Genomic DNA, 23,031 nt, shown 5'->3' on the forward strand with positions numbered 1-23,031 from the left:
ACGAAATGAATCCCATCCAAATAGTGCTAGAGGCATAAATTCAACAATGCATATCCCAAACAATGTTGCTCTCACTCTCACCCACATTTTCCACACCTGCTTATTGCTATGAAACTTGTGTTAATGTTGTAGACAATACGCTTGGTGGTTCAAGTCTTCTTCTGAAGTCGTGATCGTCACAACAGCGGGATGTTCATATGGATTCTTGCTTGTGAACACAGTAAACACGGAAGGCACCATATGTTCCACCGTCAATTATTTAGAGCAAACTTCTTAAAAGGACCAAAAACAAAATGTGTACAAAGAGCCACAAGAAATCAATACAGCAATGATCATGACCCCAACACTCACTGATTCGATCCAACGGTGTGTTTACAAAATCATCAAAAACTTATTGTTGGTTGTCAACTTATTGTTGGTTGTCAACTCTTTTTGCAGTTTTGTATGGGCAGCTGATTCATTAGTTCACTTGGCTGAATACAGTTTGATGACTGTACCTTTTCTGGCTGCACCTATCTGTGTGAAAGATTGTTGATAACATTTTCTAGTTTACACGCATCTTGTAAAATGTATTAGCAGAAAGCTGTGGAAGAATACAGCAATAATCTTGCTGAGGGAGGTTTTGGAGGACTAACAGGTAATTTAAAATACTTGTTAATCTAGAAATCTCTGAAACCTGTTTTTTTCTTTGTTGGTTGTTGTCATCTTGTGTAAAAACAATAATTTTACTACAAATGGTCACTCTGTGATTTTAAAATGAATAATTTTTAAACAACGATGAGGGTGGTATCATCTGTTTTGGGAAATAGAGCTGACACATTGATTGCAAAATAAAAAGTGTGGTTTTCTGCTTTGCCCTACCATTGCGTGGACAGGCGTTGAGCCGGTGGTTGATATCGAGTGAGCAAGGTTTGCGTGTGACGGCTGTGGTCACGGACTCGTACGGGTTGTCCTCGTCCTCTGGCAGGAAAACATCCAGAGACGGCGAGGTGACAATCTCTGCTGAATGCTTTGAATTCTGGGAGAAGGACAGAAAGAAAAACAGAGAGAGAGAAATGTAAGGGCTATTTGTTAAACATACCACATTGTCTAACATCAGAGTGTACAATTTCATGGCCAAAGAGGTTCCTGATCACAGAAGTTTCTCCTGGTCCTAAGAACAGTTGGAGGACCCCCCCTTTTTTATTGTGTCAACACTGCAGGAACAAGGTAAGATGTAGTTTTGAGACACTTTTGTAACTGTAGTTTCCCAGAACCTTGAGTACAGTAATAGGTCAAACACACAAGCCGCAATCGCCTTTTTAAAACGTTAGCGTTGTAGCCTTGAAAGATGGAACAAAACACGGACAAATGGGCTGACAGCAAAGTCCAAGGTTCGGACATTGTATGTTGTACAGAAGTGACATTGCTATACCGGCCAGTTTACATCACTTCCGCGTTCCTACGTGTGCTGCGAATGCAAACGATAGAAAACATACACTTGTGACAGTATATAATTCTCGGGGGAGCTCCCCAGTGGGCAGTTCCTCCCAGGGACTCCCCAGAAGTGTTTGGTCCTAAAAACACGCAACTCAGGAACTACCAGCAGTGCTACATTCATTGAGATAAAACACACCACTAATTACATTATTAATTACATACTGCAGCCATACTGGCCTATTATCCCTTCCAAAAGTCCTATAAATTATGTATTAGGTTAATTAATAGTGTTTGGAAAGCAAAGTGAAGAGCTCTTTCCCTGAGTGAGTCAAAGAGAGTCATTTTGATTTTATGAGCTGTATGTGAAAGGCAGAAAGCACAGCAATACAAAACCCAGCCAAAGGAAAGCAGAAAAGAGGTCTTTGATGTCGGCTTTGAAATGTGTGGCAAACGGTGTCTATCCAGGGCCAAAGGTGTCTTTTTGTTCACCTTTGCCTGGGGTGCATGATCAGAAACAAAAAGAAAACAACCAAACACATCACCTCACCTCACAGTAATCTCTCAGTTCAGCTTAAGGCTACCATTCAAGTCCAACCATGTCCACACAGTTGAATTATCATGAAAGATTTAGGCCAATGTTCAAAGCAAACACTAAAAAAAAAAAAAAAAAGTTGAAACCTTTTTTTTTTGTAGTCTCTTAACGGTCCTTTTCAGGACTTATGGGGCTTTGTCCGCTGTGATTACTGCGATCACCAAGGTTTTGCTGGAGCTTTTCTTAGAAGAAAATAGAAAGTCTCAAGTCCTCAACAATTATGTGCTATAAAATTGTTGAGACTGGCCAAGATTAAAGATGAGTCATGGGCAATGATGAATGATGAATTATGATTGCTGTCAAATGTCCAAGTGTCTTTAATGAACAGTAGATTTGTGTGATTTATGTGAAATGTGCTGGAAAATGTCTATACTGCAAAATCCTGTAATATCTTACTGATATGTTTTATAATCCATATCCGTAAAATGTGAGATACAATGACTTTATTTCAATTTACTAACTTCCTAACTGATGAAAGAGGTGGCTGTCTATGGTGGTACAATAGCTTCAGGGTCCCATCACATGGTGTGAATACATTTTAAAAAGAGCCAAACAACAGGGCACCAAATTCCCTCAAACACAACAGCAACAGAATTAAAAATCAAAACAACATTTTTTGTCTCACCTGTTGGCTGAGCAATTCCAGCTGGAATCTTTTTACAATGACGCACTTTTGTTTGAAATATATCTTAAGAGTTTCATTTCAAACATGTCCACAACTGAGTTAAAAATAACTAAACTAAATTCTACTTTTTCTTTTTGACTTACGGAAACCAGACAGAAAAACAGATATACCGGTTCTGAGCACCTGACAAATCTCAGAAACCAGAGGGGTACAAAATCAAGGCAACCAGGCGCATGAGACAATCTCTGGTGGTTTAATATGGGTTCATTTGTATGCTTGGGCAGCCTGGACAATTCACCTTTTCATAATTGTAAATTGTCGCCTAGAATCAGTATGATTCTCTGCCCAACAAGCCTCCATTATCTCTCCCTGCACCACCTTTTGAGCGAATACCCTCCAGTTGACTGACAACTGTAAGTAAAGTTCTCCTACGCGAGTTACTTAAAAATGGTTTGATGTCTGACCTTTTCAAGTTGCAGTGATATCGTCACATTCTGACATATTATTTTTCTTTTATATTAAGAGTTCAAGCCAAATGTCAACTTTTAAACTACATCTTTATTATGTATCTAAGCTGAGATGATGAACTCCTCATTGGCTCAGAAGGGAAAACATGTGATACTCCAGCACTGAATTTAATTTGAGTTTGTATTTATTTGTCTTGAAATCTGCACCATCCACCAACAACCTCACTGTGATCCTCAACAAACAACCGTCTTAAGCACTCCACACAGCTGCCGCCACTTGATCCTGCAGATTTGATCTCTACAACCTCTGTGTGATCAGACACAGCACCAGTACATCCATAAAGCCGCAGTTCCTCCTACAGGGCTGACTGCGGCAACAATTCTGTCTTTGTTGTCCACCCTGCATCCTTCACTCACGTAACCTCAGAATTTCTCCCGTCTCTCTCTTAACTGTCTTGGAAAGGTAAAATGTGAATGTCTCACCTCACTACTCCTCCGTCAAGCTCCAGCTCTCACCAAGTAAAGGTTATAAATCCCAACACACACAACAGAAAAAAAACACTTGTCATTATTCTTGATAGTATGCTATAAGACTGTTAATAGGAACTAGGTTCTTGCTTTACTTTTCTTAATTAATGCTAATGCACTTTTTGTTTGTGAAGCTTATTATAAGTCTTTCCAAACAGTGTGTCTGCCAAGTGTCTAAATGGTAATTTGCATACTAAATGAAATACATCAATGATTTTTACCAACAGGGACTTGCAGCATTTTGAAAGAAACATTTCATTTGGAGGGGATTAATTCAGAGTAACATGTAAGGAAATGTTTCTTGGGGACCTTTATATAACTGTGTTCACTGTGGGTATTTGAGGAGAATTTCAGATTGCACTTTGTTGCAGCATTGGTGAAAAGGTTGAGCCCCACAGGGCTTCGAGAGAGAGCTGAGGACCAAAAGGTCCCTTATCTCTGAGGCTGATGTGTTCCCAGAAAGAATGAAAAACAACACTGACTGATGTGAAGCAGGGGAAAAGGTTACAGGGCCGAGCGTCATTTCATCCAAAGAGACAAAACATTTCTCTCCAGCAACGTAGCCTCTGAATGTCTGCCTTTTTCCCATAACGCAACACTCTATCATCATTTCTGGAGTGTCACTTGGCAACCTGCCCCTGGTTGTACCCTTCCTAATGGGATCAGTGGGAAACTTGTCACCATGCCGATAAGTTGTGGGTGTGGCTACGCCTGTTCTCAGCCTCGCATATATTTCTCACCCATCTATCTGTTACCTCTTCGCCCTCTCCCAACCTACTCTCCTCATTCAAAAGCCATTACTCTTTCTGTCATCATCTGCTACTACATTACCCAGACTGCACCAGGCCATCAATCACACACTGAGCACACTCAAAATGGATTAATCATTCTGGCTGACAGAGCAATCAGTCCCTTGATGATTTCTCTCACTTACACCCTCTGCACTCAATCTGAGACTTATTTTATACTGCACTGTATTAAAAGGCCTACAAACTAACCCCCCCCCTTCTTCTATCTCCATCAGCACTCAATTAGACTGCCATTACCAACTAATGGAGATCCAGTCGGTCTTTTACGCCTTCACTCTGCAGGTGGCCCTGCCTCAGCTGATGCTGATTTGATGTGACAACCTGGTTAGCTGCAGATTTCGCTCACAGTGTTGACGGAGAGGCTGAGAGCACTTTGATGGAGCCATAAAGACCTGATGGTAGTTCACTGCTCCTTTCAGGACATAAAAACTCTACTTCAAATTATAAACTCTTCTGACAGCTCAGATTTAAGGTGCAATTAATCATCTTCACATTCATTTTGAGGCTTTAGCCTAATTGTGATTTCAGAACATTAGGACTGGTAGCCTCATCAAGCCACTTAACTGCATCTCAGACAGTGTGTTTACATGCACTCAGTTAGCCTGGTTACGGTTGGCTTTCTGCCTGATTTATCATGCCTTGTAAACCAGAAACCAGGTTTCCATAAATGGAGTTGGGGATTAGAGAAACCTGATTACCCCAGCTATATTTCTCCTGGAGAAAGCCATGTATACTACACCTAACTGGGTTTCTAATCAGCTGTATACATGGATGCATGTGCATGACACAAGATGTCAAAACAGGGATGTATCACTGTGACCAATCCTGTCTCCTAAAAACTCCATTTATATACTTCTAAATTTGTTTTTCCAGTTACATTTTGAATGGAAGAATACTTGCTGACAGGATTATGTTCCCCAGCAACATTTTTCATGTGGTTACAAGTGCTTCATTTAAGGTTAGGAAAATGGTTGGGGTTAAATGTTAATGAAGAAAATGTTTTTATTTTTTTAATGTTTATTTTTTTAAGACCTAAAAGTTTGCAAACATGTTGTGAACATAGAATATAGTCTGTGGGGCACTGCAGCTCTTATAAGACATTTACTGATACAAATTAGTTATATATAAACATAATTTCTAGGAGACAGGTCTGCTATGACAGCTAAATCACTATTACAGTTAAGAGTAAGAAAATAAGGGTAAGATAGGGGAGAAACCTGATTACTGACTGCTGCATGTAAACACAGACGTGTAGTAAATGTGTTGTCCGATTTCCTTCACAAACAGATTTCTCTGAGTAACCTGGTTCCTTGTACGGATGCAAGTATGACCGTGTGTGACACTGGCAGGAAATGCAACAAATTGTTTCATGGCCCTTAGCTGGAAGAGGGTGCAGTTATTCAGAAAAAAAAGCGAGATAAAGTTTGGAGTAAATGGAAGTGAAAGTAGATTTAAATGGAAACAGAAACAAGTGAAACAATTGTCTCTGTAACAGGAAATAACAGGTTTAATGGCAAATGCAGTCCTGATTTAAAAATAAAACATCCGTTCTAATATTTATGATGAAACACAGCTGTGAGATTGAGGCTACCAATCATCTCAGCTATGGTCTCATCTGTTTACAGTAATTACCAGGATGTTGCCATGAATTAACAATCAAATTCGGAAGTTTTAAAATGCCACAGGTACAGTAGCATCATTAATAAAAAGGCACTCAAGAACGAGAGCTGAAGAAAGAGATTCTTCTGTAGTGTCTACAGGGAGATATTAAAGAAATTAAATGAAAAAAGGGGGAGGTAAAAGAGATAGAAAGCAGAAAACTAATGAGAAATGTGCCTGAAATGATCTTTAAAAAAGGGCAGAGATATGAGAATCACCCATAATGCGTACTGTCTCACCATGTGCGCTTTCTATTCTTTCCCAACCTTCACCTATTACTACTCCTACCTCTTACCTCTCTCTTTCACTTATACATCATCTCTGATTATTCCTGTTACTCTGAATCTCCAGCTTCCATCCCAACGACTTGGGAAGAGACAGAAAGAGCACGGCCAAAGCTGTCAGAAGGAACTAAACCCATCGCTCAGGGTAAAGACAGAGAGAGAATAGACAAGGGAAAAGAAAACACAGATAGATCAAGGGGCATCAGGATCCAGCTCAACACTTACTTCAGAGTTTGTGTCAGTAAATCCCAAGAAGACGTGCACGAGACAGAGCGGGAAGAGGAAAATTAGTTTGTACTGAGGAAGGGAAGGAGAGGAAGTGGGAGTGCAGTGAATTTGGAGCAGGGACTTCCTCACACACACACACACACACACACACACACACACACACACACACACACACACACAAAAATAAAGACACACAGAAATGAGAGTCAAGTACAGGCAACATGTTGGATTTCTCACACAAAGGACAGCAAGAAAAATCGCAATTCAACTGCAGTGAGCAACAAGCTTGAAGTTTGAGCAATTCCCTCGCCAGCGGAAAACTACTTTACACTCCATCTCGAACAGGACAGTCACTGGAAAGAAATCCCTCACACAAGTCCACAGTGAAGCCTGGGAGCAAACCAAGATCTGGAGATGAAATTAATCCGGCAGTGTGACAACAGGTTTAGCTACCTGATATTTTGATGTATCCTCGCTCTCCTTCCCGCTCAGCCCTGGAGGGGTCAGATGGCTTTAAAAAGTGGGAGAAAAGGCTTCACGCGGTTCGATACGAGCAAGTCCCTCCAACAAACAAACACACTCGGTCTTCATTCATTTCCCTCCCTCTCCCTCCGCCCTCCCTCCCTCTCTATCTTTCAGGGAAGAGATAGGACACAGAGAAACTTGTGTCTGAGCTGCACAGGAAGAGAGCAGACAAACAGAGGCCTCCTCTGGCCACTAATTAGCAGGTCGTATGCAGCTCCTGTCCAACTGCAGAGGGTAGATTAAATGTTTGAGTGTGAGTGTGAGTGTGTGTGTGTGTGTGTGTGTGTGTGTGTGTGTGTGTGTGTGTGTGTGTGTGTGTGAGCGACAGTGCCTGCACATGAGACCAAAAGACTGTATCGGTGTGTGATTATATCGGTGTGGTATTTATACGTGTCTGTCTGCTTGCAGCAGATATAGTTAACATGTGTGATCATGTGAGAGCCTATGTGCATACTTTGTGTGTGTTTCTATGCAAAAATCAGTCTGCTTATATTATATAAAGTGTGTGTGTTTGTGTGTGGTTGCATGTGCGCAGAGCTGATAACCCAAATAGGAAATGTGCTGTTGCTTTGGTCACGTCCGAGGAACTACTATCTTACAGTCTTAAATCCTGTGACTCTCTCTTCCTCTCGGTCCCCGTTTAGCCATTTACTGTAACAGTCACAGCCCAACCCACTGCTTCATACACTGTACACGAGTTCATAGGCCATCAGATATGAATAGAGGCCATAATTTGATGGCATTTCCTCATGGAGGCTATTTGATTAGAGAGAAAAGGGAGGGGTGGACACCAGAGAGGACAATGGACCCTCTGAGGCCCTCAATGAGGGGAGCAACGCTGTCACGAGAGGACAGTACTGGCGAGACGCACTGACCAAAATACAGAAATAGAAAATTAAGAAAGATTGCACCACTTAAAAAAATGAAAGGAGGCAAACAACAGCCTTGAGTCCTCGACTCAAACTAATACAAAAATACATAAGCAAATACGTGCTTTCTTTCCTAGCATGCTTATAAGCAGAGTCTGATGGGAATATCACATAATATAATTAGTTTATCATCTGCGGTTTATCCATTCGTCCAATATTTGTGTGCAGTGTCTTCAGCTCACACATGGTTGTGAGCATAAGTTTTTGTCTCTGTACAGGCACAAGACCTCAGCCACTCACAGTCACATGCAACTCCTTCTGAAAGCACAATTATTGTTTTTGGACTTCTGTTGAAACAGGATGCACCTTTTCCAACTTTAGGGGTTTTGGTAAGCGTATTTTCTTCAACTTTGGACCGAGCCAGGCTACACTTCGGTTATTTGCCAGAAAGCCAATAAGTGTAGATGTTGAACTGAACCAAGAAAGGGGGAGATAAAAAGGTTAATGGGAGAAAAAAGGTAGCTGAAAAGATGAGATGGAGTGAAAGAGTGGAAGAAAAGAGTAAAATTGAAAGCCAGAGCTGCAAGTTGGTCAGAGCAGTGAGCAGGGATTGCCTTGCAGAATTGGATTTCCCTCCATGGCTGGCTAATCCCACAGAAATCAGCTAGCTGAGCCACCCATGGGACACCGACAGTCACTCCTCAGAAAATAACACCCTTCATATTCTCCATGATGGCTTCTGTATTGAGCACAGCTCAAACTGTGGCTTCCCCTGGCTCCACGCTTAATCCCACAGACACGGCAACCAGCCAGAGCAAGAGGCTAAAGACGGAGAGCCACTACTGTGTGACTGAACTTTTACTGTGTTTAACTGCAAGCCTGATAACTCTGGAGCAAGTTCTGGAGAACCACCTTTAAAGGCTGCTCAGGTGTTTAATAGTCTGCATAGATACGCTGGATGTACAAAACAGTTTGATATTCTAATGAATAAATGCAATAAATACTTCTTTTCTGCCTTTTAGAAATATTTTTTATATTTTATAAGCCCATGTAAAATTTTTGTATGTACATACACTAATATGGAGTGTGTAGTTTTAAGCTAGATGTCCGGAAAACCTTCTGGCAAACCTGAACCTAGCCTGTAAAGACACTGGCACTGGCTAGAATTGCTGTAACTTTAACATCTCTCCTGAACTGGAGGTAAAAATTGACACATCAGTAGTCACCAAATGTAGTGGAAACTGTAGCAAGGTAGTTATAACTCCTTTCCCTAAGTTTGTGTTGGATTCACACAACCATGTGTAGCTCACACTGCCACACAAGCTAAAACAGGATGATCAAGTATTCCCACTTAGCAACATCATCATTTGAAGTGTCTTTAATTCCACTTCGTGAAAAATATACATAAATGATCTTAGTAAAAGTAAAACCATGATTTTATGGCAACTGTAAGGATTTTTCATTTGTCTTCCCTATGTAAAGTCAATATACTCAAAAAAAATACCAAAGTTTTCCTAAAAAGACCAGATAAGTTTAAACTTCAGACGTTCGCTTGAATTTATTTCATACATTAAAACAACTATGTCTTTGTGTATGCTGCAGATCAGACAGAAAGTGATTAAAAAACACCACAACTACAGAATGTTTGCACTACAAATGGTATTTTTTTCTGTCAAACATTAACGATTGGAGGGTCAACAACCAACAAAAAAGCATACAGGTTGAATTTCAGTGAAATAAAGTTCAGCACAATATCAGCAAACTCTTGTTTATTTTCCCTACATGAATCATATTCATTCACTTTAGTTTCACTCTATATCTAACAGCTGTCATAATCCAATTTAAACCCAGATTTTTGTAATATTGATTTTTTTAAATTAGATTTCTACTTGCTTCCATAAAACAGAATAAAAACAATAAAATCATGAAACGTTGAGGCACTGAGAGTAACTCTCTTGTTTAGCTGAATGAGTTTTCCTTGTTCTTTATGGATCAGGCATTTAGTGGCAGCTCAGAGTACTAAAAATGTCTTCCTATTTATTACTTTTATGGGTAACTCTCCTTTTTATATCTCAATCATGATGCACGGAATTGGTTTAGAGGATGCTTACTGCTCCTTTCAGATTCACAGCAACCTTGAACACACACTCCTACCTTGCTTGATGTTACAGTAGCACAGCATGACAGCTGATCTGCCCTAGTTTTTGATGGGCTTTGTTTTAGGGTTAGTGAAATATAGTGTGTGCTGTGTTGGGGCTCCCAAAGGCACTTCTTTGCTTATTTACAGAGGTTTTCTGTTTCGACATCCACACGAAAACTCAGAGACAGGGAAAACAAATAGGTTTATGTCCCAAAACAGTGAACTATTGCTTCAACAGTGACCGACTCTTGACTCCTTAATCTCTCCTGATTAAATCAAATTAAACTCTATTGATCCCTCTAGGGTAATGCTACATCACCCTGCTGCTGCCTCGGTAACTCTCAGCAAACCTGTTAGTAGTGAATAAATCACTCAAAATGACAAAGACTTATTACAATAAGCTATCTCTCCCCCCCCAACTGTCTTTCCATAATCATGTTGCCAGGAGGAAGATGAGAAGGAGAAACAGCAACTGTGTGCTAACATAATTAGCTGAGAAAATGCACAAGTCATCTGGGGCCCCAATACAGTGTTTCATATGAAATATTAACGCCACATTTAAAATCAAGACTCAAGCAAGATGTTGCACACATACATGGATACATCTGCATGTCTACAATTAATTAAATCCCTCTTCTTGTTTAAATATGAGGGACAGATTACAACCTCTTTAATTCATTTAAATAAAGAAATCAAACGTTCCCCCGTATCTCTCCCTGTCACCTGTGTGTTTTGCCAGTTAATCCCTGGGATGTTAGCTTGCTTTCAACACACACCGACACTAAATGATTGCACTCATTCCACCGCTCTTGTTACACTTGAATGCCTTGCTCAAGGGCACACTAACACCAGTGGCATGGTTGTTGTGTTGTACCATGTTGACAGCAGTAGTTGCTGTTGGTGGTCTTTTTTAGTGTAGCTCATACTCCTCTTTCTCCAATCTTTTCTCCCTTTTCCTGTTTACCTCAGGACAACAACATATCTGAACTCCAGTGGGAAGTCAGACTATACACACACAAACACACAGGGCCCATCTCTAAGTATCCAAGGCCAGCATACTGCATCTGTGTGCCAATCTATTTCAGTAAAACTGTATTTTGACAGCAGCTATAGGTGTGTGTGTGTGTGTGTGTGTGTGTGTGTTGAAGGTGAGGTTGACAGGAAGACAGCCTATAGCTGCAGAGTCTGCAGGGCATTAAGTCATTAACAAGAACCAACTGTAAGGACAGAGCTGCATCGCGTCCTGCAGAGAGATAGATAGCAGCAGAAAGAGAAAACGAGGAGAAACATTTTTATATTTTTGTTTTTGTTTTCAGCAAATACAATGAATAATCTATTGAAAATTGAATAGAAATCCACCTAACAAAAGACATATGAATCAGTATTTTGGGTTTAACAGTGAGGGATCAATGACTAAAATCCCATTTTAGCATCCTTTTTGTAAGCAAAAATAGTGTCAACATGTATGTATTGTTTAAAAGACTGATCAGAAATGCTCCTTTTCATCTCAGTCAGCTGGAGGGGAGTGTAGGTGAGACAAATTAAACAAACTTGCACTTAACCTACATGGCATGGCATGGCAGTATATAATTAATGTGGAATTACCTTAAACTTGCATTCTTTTTAATGGCCTGGATTATATTGGTAAAAAAGAATCCTGGTTGCATTTAATGTAATGGCAAAAAAAACCCTACTTGTCACTTGATTTATTGGCTCAATGCAGTTTCCTACTAATGTTATGGTCTCAATTGATAGTTTCAAGTCTTCTTCCATACAGCATGATGTTCATTTTGTAAATTATGGTGCCATTTAGAGTAAAATAGAGGATAAAACAGGGTATGCATTGTGATTCTCAGTGAGTAAACTAGGCAATGCTGAACAAGTATGAATCAACATTCTGATACCGCATTGCCCATTTCTCTCTTAAAATGTTTTCAGAAACCTACTTTAGTGTACTGTTCATCTGTAGTACAACAAAGTGTGTGACCAGGCAATGAGTGCATTCCAACTCGCAGTACATCACCACTGCTGGCTGCAAAAATACAACAACTCAAGGCTTCAAAACAGTACTTGTAGTAGTGAAACTACAGGTTCACACTTGGTCACGGGTAGACAGTGTCAGTGGTAATCCAAAATAATAAATCTTTTACTGTGTCCATTATATTATATAGGGAGTAGCAAATGAATGAAGGAGGAAGTGATTTCCATGAAGTTGAGGTTTTCCAGGAGTGGGTGCTCATTTGATAGAATCTTGAAACTTTACTCTTGTTGCACATTAAATGCCTTCAACTTTTAAATAGTTTGAATTTGGGGAAATTATACACTTATTCACTTCATTGCCGAGAGCTAGATGAGAAGCTCAAGCTAGTTCAATTATTATACAATATCATGGCATTATTATTATTACAGTCAAACTCTCTATAGTATTAAACTATTCAAATTAAGTATTACATAAAACGGTTATGCAATTTGCAAATTTATAATCCCAAACTGTTTAATACATAAAATCGATAACCTCACCCAATGTCCCACAGAGCACATAACGTCCTTCATTTACAGGCTTATAAAGCTCTCCACATAATCTCCGTTCTCTCTGAAACACCTTCCTTTGATGTTCCTCAACATCTTCGAGAGCCCTTATGGGTTTCTGATCTTAACCTCTGCCAGTGCGACATAGACCAACCCCACCCCACCTCCTTAAAACTCCCTGGGCTGAGAACATTAAAAGGTCAGCAGCCAACCCCCCTGGGGGAGGGAAAAAGAAGCTGGAGAAAGAGAAATGTAATGGGGAAGTCTCAGCTGTGGACAGAAGAAGAAAAACAGCAAGGAAGAAGAAAAGGTGGTGGAAAGAAAAGAATGAAGCTCAAATATGCAGCTGGGACACGCTGACGTGTGTGTGTGTGTGTGTGTGTGTGTGTGTGTGTGTGTGTGTGTGTGTGTGTGTGTGTGTGTGTGTGTGTGTGTGTGTGTGTGTGTCTATGCACGCAGCACTGACGCACCTGTGTTGATGGCGACTGAGATTTGTCAATGGTGGACATCCCACGCCTGATACCTCATGAATTTCTGGGTTGCCTGGCAACCCTGCCGACCTCTCTGCATCTGAATCTGTGTCTTGCGTTCGTTCATTATCTTTCTCCCTTTTTTCGTTTTCCCTATTTTGCTTTCAAGGTTTCCACAAGTGAGGTCTAAATGTTTCTGTTAAAGTCAACATCACAGAGGAAACCTCCTCCACGCACACTCTGGCGTCAGTCGGTGTTCACATGGCGATGGTAGGCGGAAACCTGTGGCTGGTGACGAAAAATTCACAACAAGGGAGGCTTCCTTATGCAGGCACGTATGGCTGCACGCACACACACAAACACACACACAAACACAAACATGTGACAGACAGTAATGACATGTTAAATGAATTAGCTTGGAACAGAGTGCACTCTGTTTTTCTGGCTAATCTAGTACAAAGTACAGTCTCTGACACGTGTACTCTGCATGCACACGCACACACACACACACACACACACACACACACACACACACACACACACACACACACACACACACACACAATGAAACAATCACTACCAATCACATTCATATAATTTGTGCATGCACCTGCTTAGACATGTGAACACTTACGCAGACATACGCAATATAAACACTCAAATGCTACACCTGGTTAAAACTAATGCCACATTTCTGCAATTAATACCACCATCATGAAAGTTACATTATTCTGTTTTTGTTGTAATTACTGAAGGGAGGTGTTGATTCAATCTCATTAAGGAGGATGTAGCTAGTGATGCTGTTACCCAATGCATAACAACATCATTGTAACAAATAAAATACAATGCAAACCAGCACTAAACACCGACTGTATGCAATCTTCCCAACACTAACAGCAGCTATCAGCTAAAGAGCTGGAAAATACAGTTTGGTGGCCTTTAAATAGGTTATTTACAAATTAAACAATATATATAATATGCTAAGAAAGAGTAGGGGTCGATAATGATGGCATTAATACCATGTCAGCGACAGAAATCCATTTGGCTTTACATGATTTTTCTTTTTAAATGATACAAAATTCGATCAGAGAACTTCAGAGTTTTATGCAGTGGCTCTAAAGTTTGGTTAGCTGAAGTTTTCAAAACATGGTTCTTTTCTCTCACTAGATTTGTTAGACAACTTCTGTGCTCTGACTGACGGTTTTGAGTGACAGCTGGACAACCAGAATACTGGCTGCCCAGACAATCGATACAAAGGTTAACATACTTCTGCTGAAATATAAAGTGAAGATAAATGAGGCAGAGAGAGAGAGAGAGAGAGAGAGAGAGAGAAGGAGAGAGAGATGAACATGGGATAGACAGGGAAGATAGAAAACAAACTAAAAAGGAATTAGGTTGAGAGATCTCATGTGGGAATATAAGAAGAAGGGATGAGATGGAAACGATGGGAGAGACTGCAGCACGAAAATGCTTCACTTTGTCCATTCATCGTTAGACGGGATGCACAGGCTTCTCTCTTTGTTAACTCTGTTTATTCACAATTACACAGCGCAAATTAGCACAGGGCTAACTTAATTATGCAACTGCATCTCTCTTTCCTCACTCGCTGTGTTCCCTCTATCCTCTTCTATAAAACCCACACACACAAACCCTCCCACGCAATTTCTAAATGATGCCATGCCAAATTCAGGCACACATTTGCACACACATACCAAAGCCGATGCCACCAAATATGCTCCATATACCCTCATGCTCACATCTAAAATAACATGCACATTTCTTTTCAATGCAACAACATTAGACAGACAGACACACACACTCTCACACACACACACACACTCACACACACTCACACACACTCACACACACTGATCCAGGTGCAAACCTCTCCAGGCAGCATGCCAGTCATTCAGGCAGGCTGCCAGTATACAAGACAGAGGGTCTGCTGTGTTGTAAATGTCAGGTGTCCTGCTGTTTGAGCCAGCACGCATCTGCACACACTTAACCACATTTATATAGGCAACATGAAGGGCTTGGTGTGGGGGTGTGAGGGTGCGGGGGGAGAGAGAGGAAGGATGGAAGAAGAAAAGATGGAGCATGACTACAAGGAAGTGGAGGGGAATGTGGATTAAGCTTTTTTTTGTAGAGTTTGGTTGAAAAGTAAAACAGGATACTTAACACACTGGAACTGAGAGTGTTATGAGAGATGCACAAGATGTTGAAGTGAAGTTGCTGAACTAACTTTTCCTGTATGGAGTTTCTCTGTAATTTCTATTTATGTTAAGCAGCCAGTTCAGGTGACAGGTGATAGACTGTAAAATCCCACAATTCTCCTCAACAGCCAATTTTAAACTAAGTAATGCTTTGTACTACAGAAACAAATATATACTGGAGGAAAGAAAGAATAACTGCACAATGTATTAATATTTTCCATTTAAAATGTACTTAAATGGGTAGATTGTATGTACAAATCCTTTCAGCTGTAGGCCTTAAGTTCATTAATATGTTCCTCCTAATACTGTACCCTGACCCTTCCTAATATGGAGAATGTAAGAGATTAGATACCAGATATCAACTCTCAGAATAGTGTGTACATTAAATTGGTTTACATTCCTTTTCTGACAGAATTATAAATGCTAGTCTTGGTCCTGTAAGAACTACAATATCAGTCAAACGCTAAAAGTCACATTTATATTCTATTCGGCATTCCTTTGCTGCTGCAATATTCACATTTCCCCCTCAGGGACGATTATCCTTTCATGTGATCTCACTGTAGGAGATATTTCAGTTGAATGTTATTCGTTTAAAGTTGATTAACCAAGTCCTATTCATAAGAGGGAAAAGCTTAAAAAGTAGGGAGATAAGGTGATTTTTTGGGGGAAAATTCTATTAAGGAGAGAAGAAGGTGAAGATGAAAGATAGACAGAACCAAGCATGAGAGCAAGAAAGAGATGGATACTAAACAGTATCCAGAGCTGCCAGGAGAGCCAGTCTCTCTAGTGACGGCTCATTCATTGCGTTCCCAAGGTAACCAGTGAAAGTATTCACTAAGAACAATGGCAATATTACTAGCCTGTAATTTCTCTGTACTGAAGCAGCGTGTGTGCATGCTGCATTATTCCACACCATGTGATAAACTTATATGTTGATTATGAAGTGATATGATGAGTGTTCTACATAAGTGCAATTATGTGCACACTGTAAAATACAATATAATGAAAATCAGCAGTGAGAATATTCGCTGTAATTTAAGGGAGAGTGGTCTAGTTGGAGTAGGCTCATTCATGCTCTGTGTGCGTACCTGTGACAAGCTGGAAAAGCCCAGATTGCGGCAGCCGTTGCAGGGTGTCAAGGCCTCCCAGAATCCAGTGGGGCCACAGCCCTTTTCTGCCTCATCCTCCTCCAGGGCCGGAGGGAGAGGAGGGGTCGGCCGCTGTATAAGTATATTAAAAAAAGAAAATTAGATTACCAGATTAGAAGTAACAAATAGTAAGCGAGTCAAAGGTCAGAAGATCTGTGTCTCCAGAGAAACCTGATCTGTGACAAAGTGGGAAATGAAACAAAGAGCTGAAAGGAGAGATGAGATGTTTATTTATACAGGGTGAGAAGAGGAGTAGGAGTTCTTTAAAAGAATCAAATCAATAATAATATATGTAAAATATAATCAATATTTTTACATTAACAATGGATCGAATGAACGTGTGATGTCAAAGGGGTCACTGAAAGAGATTTATCACCCAACTAAGCTGTTATCCTCAACTCTACAGACGAGTCTTTCAGTTCATTTTTTGGGGGGGTTTTCGGGCTCACAACTTTATTGTTTTAGTTCAGTCTCACTACTCCAATAGTAATGTTTCTAGTTGCAGCAGTCAGCAGTTTTAAGCTCAGATGAACCCACTGTAGGCTTACTACCGAGCACCAAATGACAGACAAAGTTTGCATCTAGCTGGTGAACACAGTGGAATATTTAGCAGTTTAAAAGTGAGATGTTTCTGTGAGGAGTTGGAGACAGAATACAGAGATACACACCCATAATGCTGATTTTAAGAAGTAACCCACCATTTAAATTGGACAAGCCTTTGCACTGCTGCTCTAGTTGCCACAATGAGTTAACCAGAAAGGAGAAAAGGTGCAGGAACAGCAGAACAACTTTTAACACACACACTCATGCACACATTGTCCTTTCCTGGGGCACTTTGGTTCCCAGGAGGCAGGTGTGTGGATGAGCTCTGTGGCTTGAGATGTCAGAGGGCAGATACAGCACACCTGATATCTCAGTGAACCATATAATGCAGCAGAGGACGCAGGTCAATGCAGATTACGTAGACAGAAATCACAGCAGTGTCTTATATGTAGCTTTTAAAGGTGACAATAGGAGAGAGAAAAAAGAGAGGAAGAGAGCCGAGGAAGGTATGATGACGATGGGTGAAGAAAAATCAAATTAAGAACAAAGCTTTAGAGAGGGTAAACAAAACGAGGTCAAGAGGGAGAAGATTAAGAGGGGAACTTGGAGGTCATGTCAAAGAAATGACAAAGTGTTTGAGGAAACAGCTTAAGTAAGAATAAAATTGTGACGAGTTACATTTAGAGAAGATACAGCGGAAGGGACGGACAGATGGGAAGAGCAAAAGAAGCAGCGAGACTGGAGACGGAGGAGGAAATTGAGGCTGAAACCAAAAGGTCACCAATCGCTCCAGATTGCTAAGGGCCCTCTACAACACCGGAATATTGATTGATGTAAAACGGACTGCAGTCCTCACATACTGCATTGTATGCATGAACAATAAGACAGATATATCCTTTCATTACAGTAAAAATCAGATATCAGGCAGGGTTCAATAGAAAGGACACCATTAATTATTCATCACTGAAGACTGCATTACTGATCAATATTACATTGGTTGTGTGTGGGAAATCCTTAAAGGGGTAGATTACTATTTTGGGAATTTCTCTTACTTAACTGCATAAGGGTGTTTCTTTTAATTTTGAAGGCTTGTTAAGAATTGGCTTCATTTGACAGAGGAAACCAAACATCTGATTCATTCTGTGACCCGAACTGACTATGAAAAGTACAATTTTGCAGATCAATCTAAACAAATTTTCACCCAGATTTATGTCCCCACACATTCAAAAGTTTCCCTGGTGCCAGAACACACTGTTAGCCACAGTTTACTGTAAACATAATTCTCTCGTGAAAACACAGCTCAGTTTCCAGTTATAGATTTTTGCTAAATCCCATTTTTGGGCACCTCAATAGCTCAACTGGTAGGGTGTTTGTCCCATGTATTGAGCTGTCTTTCCTGTCTATATTCGCCTGTCACTATCCAATTAAGGCATACAAAAGTATATAAATGAAAAGAATAATTAAAATCACATTTTCATGTTTTAATATTAAAAAAAAAAATAATTCGTTTAAAAAAAATAAATAATGAGCCTCAAACATTTTAACCAAATATATGAGTACATTTTGTTCTTCGGTGTCTTCACCGCTTCAGAGACATTTCTAACCTGCAAAGGCAACAGTAAATGTTTGTGATCAATCAAGTGAAAATTGACCAATAAGCAAAAATGCCAAATATGCTCTGGTATTAGCTTCTCAAATATGAGATACTGGATAATTGATTGGCATTTGAAGAGGTCAGGGATCAAGGTTCAGGGACATTGTGATTGGTAATAATCTATTTCTTGACATCGTCTACTCAATACGCTAAATTTTGAAAATAATCTTGTGTAGCAGCAGTTTTTTTATTTATTGTGACATGGTTAAATTCAAAGATACGGTATAAATATCAGCAGAAAAGATTTCCAGTGTCATTGAAACAGTGGAATTATCTTTCAGAGACACATATTGGTTTAAGCCGGATGAACACACATAATGGAAGTACTCATCTGAATACAGAACATGTATTGCTCGGTTTACACACAATAGGCACCAAGGTGATGTGGGAAGCCTGCCTTGCGATCTTCCTGTGCGTGTACGTGTGCGTGCTGTCATAGGTTTCTGCATGTTTTATTCATGCCTAATAGACACATCGAATCGCATACTAATGGCTCCGGCCACATGTACAAATAGTAGCCTGGGGACACATAAACACAGACACAGACACACACACACACACACACACACACACACACAGCGAATGTCAGTAATGGAATACAAATTGGTACTTGGAGAGAAAGAGAGGGACACAAGATGGATTGAGATAATTACAGTCTAAGTGAGAGGTGGTGTGTGTTCAGCATACGTGCACATGTGTGTAAGCCTCAGCAGGTTTGCTACGCCTGCTACACTGTGCAAAAACATGCCTCAGCTTGCTTTCATATGGAGCTTATTACAGACATGGTGAAGATGAGCTATTGATCAGCGTCACAATATTCCCTCACTGAGATGTGTGCATTGCTGTATGTAGGTGAGCGAGGAGGAGAGAAAGAGAAAGAAAAATAGAAACAGACATGCCGTGACAAGCAAGCGAGAAGCACAGATATAGGCATTTGTTTGGATGCTTCTTTGTGTGCGGGTGTGTGTGTGTGTGTGTGTGTGTGTGTGTGGTATAAAGGCTCAGGTGGGGGGTCAGTGTGATAGATGACCTCTGTGTCCTGCAGTGCGTCTGACTTCCTAGCCGGTGGAATTGAAAAAGCTCATAGCCTCTTTGTCACGCTGCGAAGGCTGTTAGAAATAAACTGCAGCTGTGATTCTCTGGTCAGTAAACACTGATAAAAGCCACCTATTTCATCCCTAATCTGGAATTCAAACCAATAAGGTCTAATCAGTTTTCCTCTGCGTGTGTGAATAAGGGAGTGTGGAGAGAGAGAAAACGAGGGAACAGATACTAATAACAATATTTCAGTATAAAAAGGCCTCAAATAGAAGACAAAAGGTCAAGAAAAACAATGTCTGCAGGCTGTGAATGGCTGTTTGAACACAAATAATAATTACAATTCTAAACAAATTCTGGCAAACAACAAACAGAAGCTGTTGTGTGTCACCAACAACAAGTGAATACTCAATGGAGCAAGCCAGCTTAGTGGCATCTATCTATCTGACACTGCCCTCTGTTGTCAGAATAGACAAAGTACAAGCAATAATGACCAGTCCCTTACACACATCGTGTACTTCTGGAGCAGTTGTAGTATGAGCAAACCTAAAAAAGACATGGAAAATTAATGTATAGGGAAATGCTTTTAGGTTAACAGAAAGAGGCCTGCTTTCATGCACTTCACACAGCAGGGATAGGTGGTCTATGTGGGTTTTGAGTCTACAAAGTACATATCAGATGCAAGGATGAATGCAGCAGCTGAGCTTATGCATGGTGCTGATAACATACCAAAAGATTAAGTTGTTTTTGTACAGGTATGTTAAGATTACTTGCCTATGTTTTCTGAAGTACTGGTAAATGAGAGCAATATATATGAATGTTTGCACCATCTCTTTCATAAAAAGGTACAAAATAGTTCACCTTCTTCATCAAGTGGTGCTCAAAGTATTAAAACTTTTTTCTGAACACACAAGTAAGAGTTTTACCTTGACCTTCACAGTAGCCTTTTTGATAAGAAATAGGGCAAACACAGGTGTTACCAATGACCCTCTCCAGTGAGCCAACATGCACTATATTAGCACCCTGACCAGACCATGTTTGGAGATTAATGATTGATGAATCAATTAATCAGTCAGAAAACAGTGGAAAATGCTTAAAAGTCAAGTTCCCAGATTCTTCATATTGCTTATTTTGTCCTGACCACAGCAGTCAAAAACACAAAGATATGCTACAATGACATAACACAGAGAGAGAGAGAGAGAGAAGGATCAAATCCTTAGATTTGAGAGACTGAAACCATTAATTGTTAGACATCAGTGTTGTAGCGTGTGTGAATGGGTCAATGGGAGGCAAACTGTAAAGAGCTTCGGACAAAAGTGCTATATAAATGCAGTCCATTTACCATATTTAATAAACATCCTGAAACTATCTCCACATCACTAATACATAAACAGCCACCAACATAATATTACTGTTGCTGGACCCAATTTAGCAAGACAAGCTGTCACTTCTTAACTCAAAAGTAGGAGTTCACAAGAAGCCCTTTGAAGACAGGAGGAGACCCAGGACCAAAGATAATACACCATATCTCATTTCTCCAACACACCAATCTTCTTCAAATGTACCCATCCTGTGTCATAACTGAGCACTGTACCTTGCTGACTCGAGTCAGAGTGCCGTTGGGTCGATCCGGGCGCTCCTCATCAGAGAGCCGCCCACTGCCAAAGCTATCCATGGAGTGGGAGGAGATGGTGTGGCAGAGCTCCTCGAAGGAGTAGTCCCTGTCTCGGCACTTTTTGATCTCATGGAGCAGTTTGGACAGCTCACTTGTCACAGCATCGTCTGGGGAGAGGGGAAAGAGAGAGGTTGAAAAGTAAGAAATACATCCAAAGTTCCTTAAAGCATCAGTATGAATCCAGTCTCTATCACCGCTGGTGCAAAAGTGTGACTGCACCACCAAAACAGACTGTACACTACGAGATAAACAGAACTAATGGTTGCAAACACCTCCCCTGTCTCGCCTCTGCATTGCTGATGTATTCATAGTCGCTTTCAAGCACATTCTGAGGAGCAAACTGTGCTAATCACTTTCTCTCGCCCCCCCGCCTTCCAAGAGTCTCTGAGGTAATTATGGTATCTGCTGACAGTCAATGAGAGAGGAGAGTGGATCAGCAGGAGCTCAGCTTGTTGCAAGCTTGCAATGTCATATTCATAACACAGGGGGCAGCGCTGGACAGGCAAAATGTATGGCTGCTCACATATGGTAGTAACTGTTTTTCACCACTAAAAGGAGCTGCTCTCCATGGATGGATATACAGTATATTGCATTGTTTGCCCACATAGTAAAAATAAATAATTCAGATTAAGTTTTGAGGTATATTTTTACTACAAAAACACATAAATGCCCCAAAATCTACTTAAAATATAAACAATAAAACAATCTTTTACTGCCCTGAATCTCAGAGTAAACTCAATTATTGTATTGTGGTTGTTACACCAGTGTATGTGTGTGTTTACTCACTCTTGTGTCTGAGGGAGGGGGAGGCAGAGGGCGAGGGGACAGAAGTTCGAGGTGCAGGGATGGGACACTTGCGAACAGGCTCCTCCACAATGCTTCTCCTCTCAATCTCGTCCATCATATATTCTACAGAGACATGGAGACAAGGGGAGAGAAGATGGATGTTGAGACAAGATAAAAAGCAAGACAAATTGGGAAAAAGTGAAAATATGTTGAGAAGAAAGACGAGAAGGACACACAGGCCACAAGGAGAATGTGATGGTGGGGAAGAATGGGGGATGAAGAGCATTTCAGAGGCATTTTACTGGATCAATATAATAGCATGGCCATCAGCACGGTAAACAGCTTGTGCTGCATTCAATTCGCACTTTTCCACGAACCGCAAATTCACTTCACAGCTTCTGCTAATAGAGCACTCTGCTATTCATAGAAGCAAAAGAGAAGGATGATGTGGGAAAAGGAAAAAAAGAGGAAAGAAAGGAGGGAGGAGGAAGAGGAGGAAAGAGAGCAGGTTCAGGTGTGGGGGCAGAAAATAAGTTGAAGACTGGATAATAAACTTGCTTAACGGAGGCATTAGAAGCAGAAAACACACAAGCACACTTAAATGGTGAAATCATGTGGCAGATTCCCTGCAGAGTCTTAATGAGGAACCCTATTAATGTCAGGAAAATGTGTGCGTGTTTCTACTACTATGAATCTTGGCATTCAGCTCAATAATTATGATACACAACCATATTTGCATACAGTTATAGAGTATGGGAATGTGCCTCAGAGTCGGGAAAGATTAAAATGTTTTTGACAGTTTTATTCCCCTGTACTCTTACTTCAGTAGA

General features: G+C 40.5%; 1 protein-coding gene across 6 annotated transcripts in view; it reads right to left on the minus strand.

Moving 5' to 3' along the window:
- Window positions 1-23,031, minus strand: part of anks1b (ankyrin repeat and sterile alpha motif domain containing 1B) — a 218,406-nt gene that overhangs the window by 101,095 nt on the left and 94,280 nt on the right. For all 6 annotated transcript variants that reach the window (XM_051391667.1, XM_051391664.1, XM_051391663.1 and 3 more), the window contains 4 exons: window positions 22,202-22,324; window positions 21,335-21,522; window positions 16,446-16,577; window positions 862-1,018 (listed from right to left, as the gene is read on the minus strand). In XM_051391667.1, coding sequence (XP_051247627.1) covers window positions 862-1,018; window positions 16,446-16,577; window positions 21,335-21,522; window positions 22,202-22,324 — 600 coding nt within the window. The remainder of the gene's footprint in view (window positions 1-861; window positions 1,019-16,445; window positions 16,578-21,334; window positions 21,523-22,201; window positions 22,325-23,031) is intronic.

Source organism: Dicentrarchus labrax, unplaced genomic scaffold, assembly GCF_905237075.1.
Source record: "Dicentrarchus labrax unplaced genomic scaffold, dlabrax2021, whole genome shotgun sequence".
NCBI lineage: Eukaryota > Metazoa > Chordata > Actinopteri > Moronidae > Dicentrarchus > Dicentrarchus labrax.